The following is a 12,376-nucleotide window of genomic DNA, read 5'->3' as shown; positions in this document are numbered from 1 at the left end:
GATATTTAGAAGGTTATTTACTTAGTTAAAGATGATTTGAATCAGTTTGGGGGCCTATTTGTAGGCCTAATGAGCATAAGTACTCTATACTGGATCAGATTTGCTTACTCATTGCAACTTTTATTTATGGGTGTGTCATCGGATTGAATGGATGTTTCTCCTGCCCTGATCTATTTCATGTTTTACTCTTTTATGCCAAGATGAGTTGTAAGACGATTTAATTATTCACACGCATGTTATAGCCCCAATTAGGCCGTGGCGATATAGGAGCGAGATGGCTCTTGAGACGCTGATGTGTTTATTGCACCATAGTTGTTCTTACTTTTTCCGTAGCGTGTTATGCTATATGTCTTCCCATGCTTATGTTTATGCACTATATGTGCTTGTTGTTGATACACATGTGTTAAGTGAGTTAGGGCATTATCGCTCGATGGGTATCTCCATATGGATTGTTATGTTTGGATCGGGTTGCACGTTGCAACGGTGTTATGTTTGGATACGATTTTCTGGTTCGTAGTCCGTGTGTTTTATTTCGACCTTGCGGGATGGATTTGTAGCATTGTGCTTTTGTGATTGTATTTGTCGGGCTTGTTGGACAGTTCTCTCATTTGGTTCTCTTCCATTATTGGCTACATTTGAGTTGTTGCTTGTTTGGTGCATGAATTCCGTCATATGCAGTTTTAGGTGGAATATGGCATATCCTTTCGGTTGTACTGGTTGAGACGAGGTTATTGGACCTAAAAATTAGTGCAATCGGATTTGGATAAGATGTGTTCGGAAGAAGAATGTCATTAATCAGCTCAAAATTTGGGCAGTTGCCCTTGTAGGGCGAGAGAACTCCACAACTTGTTGATTTAACGGTTGGTTATGAGTTTCTACATATTTCATTCATCATTAGCAGTGTTGCAAAGGTTGGAAACAAGGTCCTATTTGATATGAGGTATATTACCAATACCGAATTCGGCAATGAGCAGCTATTGTGGTCAGAAGATATTGCTATGAGTACATGAGCTTTGGGGTACGTCATGTGGTTATATCTTGGGAGTACATTTATGGTTGATACAGCTCGTCGGTGTTGATAAAGTTTATGTATGCAAGAATCGGATCTAAGAGGGAGTTTCAGATGTTGGAATTTTGTTATAAGGATTCTAAGCTAAGGCGGAAGGAAGAATCTTCAGTCAGATTGTGTTAATGGACTTATATGGATTGAGTTAGCATGGGATTTCTCATAGGTGCGTGTATGATGAGCTTATGTGTCACGACCCAAAAATTCCAACCAAACAGGGTCGTGAGGGTGCCTAAGGCCATTCGCTAGGCAAGCCAACACAACATGTAATACGAAAGTAAAGCATTAAATATTTGACAACTGATCAATAACATAACATAAAAGCAGCTCTGTAATAACATAATAACATTCTAAGACCAATAACTAGCGTAAGCAACCCCAAGATTTGGTGTCACAAGTACATGAGATTCTAGATCCAACTAAATACAAGGTTCTAAAAGAAATGCAACATTCTCCGGATAAAAGGGAACAATACAATAGAGTCAAGATAATGGCTCAAGGCATGCAAACGGGATGCAGCTCTACCTCGAATCACCAATGCAGTGTCCGCTAAGCACATCTCGGGGCTCCGCTGGTACCGATGTCAAGATCTGCACAAAAAGTGCAGAAGTGAAGTATGAGTACAACCTACCCAATATACTCCGTATCTATCGATCCCAACCTCGACGAAGTAGTGACGAGGCTATGAAAAGACACCTACAATAAACCTGTATAATTATATACATAAAGCAATGGAATAACAAATAAAGTATCAAAAGTAACAACAGGATAGGGACATGTAGAAAAGGGAAAATAAGCAGAAACAATAAGTAACGGTCACCAAGTAAACCTCCTTCAAAATAAACACTGAAACCATCAAGTCAAGTTCACGTTTCAATTATCAAGCCAAGCAATAAATTCAACAAATTACATGGCATCACCCTTCGTGCTTTTACTCTCATCCTCACCATATGTCATAAATGCAAGTGCATGACATCACCCTTCGTGCTTTTACTCTCATCCTCACATGATCATAATAAAAATGCATATGCATGAAATCACCCTTCGTGCTTTAACCTCTCATGATAAATAATTATGTACACGGCATCACCCTTCATTCTTTTAACCTCACATTAATCTATCAATGATATAATTATACAAATGAGGTACGGAAATACCCTTCGTGCTTTTCACTCTTCCTCACCAAGCAACAAAAAAAACCTAAGTATCAAGCATCGTGGGAAGCAAATTTCAACCTCAACAATAGTGTTAGAATAAGCAAACTCAACTTTCAATGTCACAAAAATTCCAACATAACCAATAAACATGAAGCGAATAGTCAAAGAATAAACAATCTATCTAAGGCATGCAAGCCATAGTAAATGAAACAACATGGTGCAAATAAGGCAAATTCCACCTGCATGCTTTAATCTAGGACAACGTATATACACTCGTCACCTTGAATATACGTCATCCCCACACATAATTTACGTAGAAAATAGATCAAACAAGTCCTAATTACCACGACACTTACCTCTTCTTGGAATCAAATCAACAATCAACCACGGGTTTTCCTTTGGAACAAGCCTCCAAACTATTTGAATCAAGTCAAATATTTCAAACAATGCAAAAAAGGTTTAGAAACTACCCACGAATGAAAAAGGTTCAATCTTGATCTTATTTGAAAAGGTCAACAAAAGTCAACCCCATGCTCGCTTGGTCGAAATCCGAGATTAGGACCAAATACCGATTAACCATTCACCCCCGAGCCTGGTTATGTGATTTGTTTCAAAATCTGATCTCAATTCAAGGTCTAAATCTCAATTTTATAAAATTCATAAATTCAATCCAAAACCCCTAATTTCTACCTTGAAATTCATGAATTAGATGTTATAATTCATGAAAACGTAATTAAAATTGATTGAAAACTAGTTAAAGTTGCTTACCAGTGAGTTTGGAAAGACAATCCTCTTCGAAAATCGCCTCTAGAGAGCTTAAGGTTAAAAACTGGTGTAAAATGAGCTAAGTCCCAATTTTCCCAACTTTTATCTAGCTGCATTGTGATGCCCGCAAAAGTGAACAACTATCTGCAAATACGAACAGTGCACAGATGTCGCAAATGTGACTTTTCCTTTGCAAATGCGAAGGGTCCCACTATCATAAATGCGGCCAAAGCTTCGCATTTGCGAAGCTGCCTACCTAGTTCAGTCATCATAACTGTGACATATGGATCTCAATTGCGACCTTCCACCAGTCTGCAAATGAGATCATCTTTTCGCATTTGCAAAGTCCTAACTCCCAGCCCATTTTTGCATTTACGAGCCTGACATCGCAAATGCGAGGCTCGCAATTACGATTAGATTCTTGCAAATGTGAGACCTGCAACCTTACACCAGCAATTGCATACCTTCAGTAGTTCCAAACTCAACCAAAACACATCTGAGCCTCTCGGGCTCTAATTTGAACATCCACATAAGTGTAATCATCATATAAACTCGTGCGCTACCTCAAATAATCAAAATAACATCAAATATCAAGAATCGATCATCAAAACTTGAAATTTTCAACTTAAAACTCAATTTTGGAAATTTTCACATAATGCGTCCAAATGTGTTTGGGTCACCCGAGACTCCAACCAAACATGCGTACACGTCTAGAAACATCATATGAACTTACCAAAATCGTCAAAATACCGATCAGAGTTCGTTTACAAAAAATGTTGACCGTGGTCAACTCTAGCCTCATTTTAAGTCAAAAATCAAATATTCTTCAAATTTCACATATAAGCTTTCCGAAAAACAATACGGACCACGCACGCAAGTAATATAACATCAAATAAAGCTATGAGAGGTCTCAAAATATATAAATAAGGTCCAGTACTAAAAATGATCGGGTCGTCACATTATGAAATTATTTGACAGCTTTGGAACGACTCTTGAAACGTTCGAGGATGAACGTATGTTTAAGTGGGGAAGAATGTAACGACCTGACCAGTTGTTTTGAGCTTTAGTATTTTGTTTGGCCGTTAAGACCTTGAGTAGCCTCATATAATGTGTTATGACTTGCGTATCTAGTAAGTTTTGTTGTTTGAGAGGTTCAGGATTGATTTGGAAGAGTGATTCTCAATTTTGAAGCTTTAAGTTGGAAAGGTTGACCGAAGTTTGACTTTTGGGTAAACAACCTCAGAATCAGGATTTTGTGATTTCAGCAGGTTCGTATTGGGATTTTGGACTTGGGCTTATGTTTGGACTTGAATTTGGGTGTTCCTAGAAGGTTTTGGCTCTATTTATTGAAAGTTGGCAATTTAAAAAATTGGAGAGTTCATAGGTTTGATCAGAAGTTGACTTCGATGTTATCGGATTCCTATTGTAGTTTTGAGACCTTGTATAGGTCCATTTAGTTGATTGGAACTTGTGTGCAAAGTTTGGTTGTGATCTGGAATGTCTAAGTGTCATTCGGACGAGAATTTAGAATATTTGAAAGTTGAGAGAATGATCTTGATCTTTGATTCTTGATTTTGATGTTAATTGCGGTATTTTGAGCCTTGGATAAGTTGGATATTGTATTTGAACTTATTGGTATGATTGAACGGGGTCCCGAAGGCCGAAGGGCTTGTGTGTGTTTCGGAGTGGTTCCAGGATATTTCTATGTATTTTGGAGCAGCTGAGATGATAGTGTTTTGCAGTGCTTCGGGATCGCGAATCTAGGCTCCCGATCGCGGAAAAGAATCTTGGCAAGCTGGTATTTTTGCTTTGCATTCACGATCTAGGGCTCGCATTCGCGGTATGTGTTTTGGGGGATGGGAGTTGTGTTCTTCGCATTCGCGGAGTTTGTATGTGTTCATTTAGAAGTGTGTCAGGCGGGAAACTTGGTCATCGCGTTTGCGTGGCTTCAGTCGCATTTGCATGGAGCGGGAGCTGGTTGAGCTTTGCGATCACGAGGGTGCTTCCGCAACCGCGAAGGAGGATTTGGGCTGGTGGCAGACTTGTGCTTCTCAAACATAATGCTCATATCGCGCTCGCGAAGGGTATTGTTGGGCAAAGTACATAAGTGTTATATTTTGGAAATTTTACCCATTCTTTCATATTTTTAGGCCTAGACTTAGAGATGAGCGATTTTTCATGGAGATTTTCATAAAAGGAAAGAGGGTAAGTGATTTCAACCTATTTGTGATTATATTTCAAGAATTTACATGGTTTTCTACACCTAGAACATGAAATTTCGAAAGGAAATTCGGAGATTTTACCTACAGTTTAACAGAGTGTATTTTAGGTTTGTGACCATCGGTTTGGACCCGAATTTAGGAATAATTATATATTTGGACTCGACAAGTTATAAGTCATCGAATTTTGGTATTAGCTTCGAATTTCGGACACGTGAGCGCGAGTTGACTTTTGTTAGATCTTTGGACATTCATCAAAGATCGAATTTATATGGTTTGGGATTGCTTCCTGTAATATTTTTTGACTTCCTTGGTCAATGTTTGGCTTGATTTTGCATGATTGGAGGGCTAAAGCAAGGTTTTGACGCGATTTGAGGTTGAAGCTAGCCCGAGAAAAGGTAAGTCTCTTCGCTAGCCTTGTTAGGAGGGAAATCCCTAGGATTTGGCTTAATTGCTATGTGTTTAAGGTATTGGAGGTGGTGTATATGCAGGATGGAGAGCACATATGGATGTACCGAATTTATATTATGTCCAGGGTAAAATTAAGATACTTTATGCCATATTTTGATTATGTAATCATCTTGATTCATAGTTTGTTTGGCTTATGTGACTACCTTGCTCTCTTATTCATGTTAGAGATCATGCCTAGGTTTATGATTATTTATGAAGTCATGGGGGCTTATTTTTCATATGTTGAATTATTTGAATCATTCGTAGTCATATAAAATTTTTTGACCACATATCCGTATAATTATTATTAAGTCATTGTACATCTCTTATATATAAATTCTTGGACATATACATTCATATCATATTTGGATACTTGATCTAGACTGATATTGTGCCACAAAAGATAAGGTCGGGTGGTTGAGATACAGTTATAACACACAAGACATGAGAAACGAGGTATTTGATTATAAGTGAGCTATCAAGCTCCCTTTTACGCTTGGATAAGGATCCGTCCATCCGGATTTAGGTGATTACCCATGTTACTTTGGGTGACAGTGGTCGACACATGGATTATGTATCAGGTCGATACATGGATTTTGTATCGGCTTTTTGTGATACATGAATTGTGTATCGTGGTACATCAATCTTGTACCGATTATGGTTAATGATAGAGTCTTGAGCATATATAGACATCTCTGATCCATTTAAAAGCAGTCATTTAAATAATATTTGTTGAATTTTATCTATATATGCTAGTTGGAAGCCTCAAATCAATTTATTGAAGCAAGTGAACTTTAAATACCATATTTGAGCAGCGCTATAATTATCTCTAGTACTAGAAAAGCATGTTTTATATCTTTAGACTGTGTTACAACTTTAATACATGTTGTTCATGAGGATATTTATTATTTCAGTTCCAGGCTCTATTATTTATATCTGTTTTGTAAGTATCTTGATGCTTATAATCTCGCCACTTCTTCTTCGATGTTAAACTTGATGCTTACTGGATACAGACTGTGGTGTATTCATACTATGCTTCTGCACATTTTTTTGTGCAGATCCGCAGGAGGGTACTAGAGGAACCACTTGTTGAGCTAGGCGTTCACTCAGAAACTTAGAGCGAGCAGCACAACATGGATTCGTTTCGCAGTGCCCGAGTCCCTATCTTTTGATATCTTCTGTCTATTTTTATTCTCTCATCCAGTTTCGATTATGTATTCAGACTTGTACTTATTCAGTAGTTGCTCATGTACTTGTGTCATCTAGACTTTGGGGTTGTACTGTTTTGGTCGTGTTCGGACCATGTTATAATTGTATCATATATTATCCTGATTTGAGGTTATTTCTGTCTTTATTTATGATATGACTCTGTTAATTCAAGGAACCTGGACTACATTATGTTCTTTGTGATCTAGCTGGCTTACTTAGCAAATATGGCTAGGTGCCGTCACAGCTTAAGATGGAATTTTGGGTTGTGACACAACCCAAGCTCCTCAACTGTCTCTTATTATTAGTAGAAAAAAATTTATGTAAGCCAAAAGAAAGAAAATTGACAAAGTTATCTAACAACGAAGTACTTACTCCTATATCTCTCCCGACAATTAAATGTCACCATCATGTCACCTAGCAACTTCCTATTTGATAAAAGTTAAAATCTTCCGTTTAGATTTTACTTCCAATTGATTAGGGCTCAACATATTACCGTTTCATATTATGTGTTCACTATAAAATAATTTAACTTCAAAATTATAGTTTTACCTTAATAACATACTACTATAATTACAAAAATATTATGAGTTATTTAAGACATAAATTTTACTCTTAATAACTTATTTTTATAGTTAAAAAAAATTATATTTGTTAAAGACACAAATTCCAAACGTATTCCTTTTTTTCTTTATACGGTCAACAATTGTCACATAAAGTAAATAAAAAACTTGTAGTAACAAATAAGAAACGAAAAGAAAGTTGTCAAGGAGACAAAAAACCAGTACCCACATGTTCCATTGTCAACTTTATACTTACCATGTGAAGTTTCATTCACATTTACAGTTCCCCAAACCAAAACTTTAACACAGAAAAACAAAGAATAAGAGGAAAACAAAAAAGGCAAAACCACATGCGCTCAAAATGTGAAAACATAAACTAGCTTAATGCTTTGCAGCAAACTGGTTGATTAGTGCAAGCGCATTGCTAGTGACCTGAGCTACATGAGTAACCCGAGCTCTAACCGAAGCCTTAATCCTACCATTGAAAGTCTTTCCAGCGAACCCATCTCCGCAAGTATTTTCATCTGTAAGAGCAGCACTGATCCACGTCTCTATGTTACTCATATGCCACTCAAAATCCTTCCCACGGGCGCTCCCCATATTCTTTAGCTCCTTAACAGATTTGCTTATCCTGTCAATTGTATCGCTCATTTGTTCCACACAATCTTTAAGAGCTGCATATTCTCTTGGCTTCAACCCCTTGAATTTACACAGCTTGTTGACAAATGCTTGTGTGGATTGTGCCCTGTCAAGGCTCACTGACAACGCAGTTTGTGCTAGTTGTTGTGGGCTACGTTTTATGGCTGGTGCGAACCCCGCTAAGGAAGTGAAGCATACTTCAGGGTAAGTGGTGAATTTGCACGAGCTCTTGATGAAACTGGTGGCGACTGTGGCGGAATTCGCCGTGCCGGAGAAGCAGAAAAGAGAGAGCACAGCTGCTAGCAGTATAAGCTTCAGTGCTGCCATTTGTTTTTTCTTAAGAAATGGATGTTGGGGGATATGACTAAATTGGGGGCATGGCCTTTGAATTTATACAGAAAGATCTGGGATTGGATTATAAAATGGGGCCCAAGACTGGTGATTTGTTTTATTTTATCAAAGACCAATGACTGGTGATTGATGATAAAGGAAAGATTCGCCGTGTAGACGTCGGTGTAGCGTGTTTGCATGAGTTATTAGTCTAAAATAGATATATTTCGAGAAATGCACTAATCAAGCATTAATTAAGGAGGCCGCTTGATTACCAGGATAAGGATACTAATAATGAAATAGAGTTATATTTATTTGATGTTTGATTATGAATATTTATTAATATTGATATAAATTTAATATTAAAATTATAGTATTATTTATTATCCCATATAGGATATTCCATCCCATGAAATAGCATTGTTTATCCAACAATTAAAACAAAAAACCCTTAAGGGTGTATGTGATTATGTATCACATAGTCACAAATTTGGATTAGGTTTGAATGGAGTAGAATACAAGTACTAATACTACAGAGTATAAATTAGAATGTTAGTTGAGATAAATTATTAGACACAATCTTTGAGCGTTATTGGTACCAACACCGACATACACGTAGTTAGTGCTCTGTAGTTTAATGTGTACTGGTTTGACATTATTGGTACTAACACCGACACACACACACGTAGTATTGGTGCATGTCTATCCTGTTAACAATTACTCTCAAATTCTCAATGTCTCATTTTATATGATATATAATTTTTTAATTTGATTAAAAAGGACACATTTCACTTTTTAGCTGCTAATTAAACTTAGCATCCCGACTTTTCCTTAATGATATTGTTGTGCTCAATCAGTGAAAAAAATATTTTGGGCTTTTGGCATATTTGACCGATCGGTCAAAACTAATTACAGTCGCTAGCCAAATATATATAAAAAAAAATTAATTGTGTATAAAATATATATATTATATGTATATTATACATTAATATACAAATATATATATATATATATATATATATATATATATATATATATATTATTTCTAGCTATTATTCTGGAGGAGGGCTATATTGTTTAAATTTCTCAAATACTTGAGCTTACATATTATTATTATCCGTTTTCGGTCAAGTCTGTACGATTTTTTTCAAAAGGTTTTACACCGTATATATAGATTCCTAATCTTTTCAACATTCAATTATAACCTGATATATCTTTCATTTTTTATTCGAACACCCAATAAAAATATATTGGTTGGGGGGCTCACCTGATATATCTTTCATTTTTTATAAAGGGGGAGCCGGAGAGATAATAAAATGACATGTAGAACTCTTATACAACACTTGTTTAAAAGAACAATTTTAATAACTTATATATCAAAAGTATTCATTAATTTTTAAACTTCGTGCTAGTCTCAATATCCTATTTTAATATGCTATACCAGTACATTATATTCTCTAGCACTAATGCTAATTATAACTAATCCGTGTGGGAGTTGTACGGGGTCGGTGGGATATATTCTTTTGTCTGTCTCTAAAGACGGGTACTTTGGAAAACTTGTTAGGGTTTTGTTAATGTTATGTTACTATTGTATTTGAGGAATTAGATATATGATATGATATGATATCTGTACGGAGTTTTATTAGTGTGAAAAGACTTTTTTTCCTTCAAAAGCTGTGGGAATGAAAGACTTCTGTATCTAACTATTCATATGTCGTGCTTTTCCATTAAAAGCAAGCGCATTAGGGTCACAACTTCACATGTGAAGCGGAGAATTCTCCTCCTTATGTCGTATTTCATTTATAAGGCAACAAAATCTTGCGCTTGGACTTGGTAAGTTTAGTATGAAAATAGTATAATATTACTTATTTAAGACTTTAAAAAATAGAGATAAAATGGAAGCTTAATCGCTTATAATTAGCCACTTGAGTTGGACCCACCGATCCACCAAAATAGAATAGCAGTAGTGATAGTTGACAAAAATACATATTTTTTAGTATATTTGTATTCTATGTATTGTGTTATTTGATGAAGATTGTGTTTACCCAAAAACAAAAAAGGGTAACAATTGAATTTATACGTGGTTTTAAGGATACATGATATAACTTGACACAAATTGAGAATATATATATATATATATATATATATATATATATATATATATATATATATATATATATATATATATATAAATTGACTGTGAAAGAAATGAATGCAAACCAAACGAATCAAATATCCTCGGCCCTTGAGTTCGGTCACCCTCGAACCAAGTGAAGGTTCAAATGAAATAAGAACAGAATAACAAGATATTGAAAGCTAAAAAGAAGCAATATATTATTTTATATTGCGTAAATGTCCTCTGTCTTACAAATGATCAGACCCCCTTTATATAGTAGGGGAGTCCTACTCTTGGTATAATTCTTAATACAATAAGGAATCCCATGATAGGCTAATTAATCTGCCTCTCCTTGATACGTGCCGGGATTTTCGCCGCGATCCTCGTCCGATTGCGGATATTTTAGCTTTCTGTTATTTGGTTCAGTAAGCTTCCCTTGGTCCCGTTCGATCTCTATCTTGCTTGGTCTCGATCTTGCTCGTTCTCGATCTTGCTCGTTCTCGATCTTGGCCGGTCTCGATCTTGGTCGTTCGATCTTGGCCGATCTCGATCTTAATTGATCTCTGGGTCACGAGCTCGGAAATCTAACTTCGCATCATGGTTCGATATAACACGAGTTTGAACCTTGCCCTATCATGTTCTAGTCTCGATCAGTCATACGAAAGGCAAGCCCGTTTTTTACTGTATACAGATAGTCCCCTCGTTTCTCGGAGAGAAGATGACGAGAAACGATATGAACTTCCGAGCTTCGCCTCGATGGGTCATGATGTAAATGACGAAACGTCACTGGTACACCTGTTCATGACGTAAGTGTTGATACCTAATTTTTCCTGATATATATATATACACTTTCAAAATAGTGCATATGTATCATCATTAGTTTATAAGCATATACAGGTATTTTTTATAATTTTTCATAATTTTTAAAGACTTTAAATCAATTTATTTCTGCATTTGTATTGTATAAATATCCAGTAATTATCCTTCAAATTATCTTTTATGATGATTTAATCATCTAAACTTATCATTTATACTAATATGAGGTTTTAAATATTTTCAGTGCATTTTTTATAATTACATTTGCATTTTAAGGCTAAATTACATATTTTACAATAATAGCCCATATGCATGTATAATTACATTATTTATGCAAAAGATAACCTTTTATATTTTTATAATGTTACGTTATTATTTTTTATCTTTTAGTACACAAATAATATTTTTGTTATTTATTAATTACTTTTATAAATTATGTTTTTGCTAAAATATTGGATATTTAAAAACTAGCCTCACACCAAACAATGGCCAAAGTACCTAATACACTGGCCCAAATACCCCAGTCCAAACCAAATTAATCCAACCCCATAAACCCGGTCGTGACCCGTTTAACCACCCGACCCAAGCCCCCTTTTAAATCGTGGTCGTTGATCTCTGAGATCAACGACCCACATTACACCCTCCCCTTTAACTACCTAAACCCCTAACCCTAATCTCACTCCCCCTCATCCGCCGCCTCTGCATCCCCTCACCTCCCTTCTCCCTCCTAAGAACCCTAGCGCCGCCTCCCCTAAAATCTCTCCTAATCCCACTAGACATGGGATTATACGGCTATTTCTTACCATACTCGACCCCATTATGGTACTGGCTACTCTCCTATAGTGCTTGCCTAAACATGGCAAGAAAATCTCCTCAAAATCAAACCAAAATCGGTTCAAATCCCTGTATTTTGAATGTTATTCCGTCTATGTTCAGCCTATGCTACTATGAGTTTGAACATTTGTTTATATTCTGTTGATTCTTACTAATCCTAAAAATTAGGGCTTCAGATCTATTTAGATCGTACCAAAATTGGTTTGATTCTTTGA

At 36.1% G+C, this 12,376-nt stretch overlaps 1 protein-coding gene across 1 annotated transcript; it reads right to left on the bottom strand.

Annotated features, from left to right (window-relative positions):
• Positions 1–7,633: 7,633 nt before the first annotated feature.
• On the bottom strand, positions 7,634–8,442 carry LOC107788210 (21 kDa protein-like). Its single transcript, XM_016609886.2, has one exon. It carries the CDS (start codon positions 8,390–8,392, stop codon positions 7,808–7,810), a length of 585 nt encoding a protein of 194 aa, XP_016465372.1. The 5' UTR covers positions 8,393–8,442; the 3' UTR covers positions 7,634–7,807.
• Between the last annotated feature and the right edge of the window lie 3,934 nt (positions 8,443–12,376).

Source organism: Nicotiana tabacum, chromosome 13 (genome assembly GCF_000715075.1).
Source record: "Nicotiana tabacum cultivar K326 chromosome 13, ASM71507v2, whole genome shotgun sequence".
Taxonomy (NCBI): Eukaryota; Viridiplantae; Streptophyta; class Magnoliopsida; order Solanales; family Solanaceae; genus Nicotiana; species Nicotiana tabacum.
The sequence above is the reverse complement of the archived record's forward strand: the minus strand, read 5'-3'. Positions and strand labels throughout refer to the sequence as shown.

Excerpts from the sequence above, each read along its gene's own strand:
- LOC107788210 (XM_016609886.2), bottom strand. The coding sequence starts at position 8,392 with ATGGCAGCACTGAAGCTTATACTGCTAGCAGCTGTGCTCTCTCTTTTC.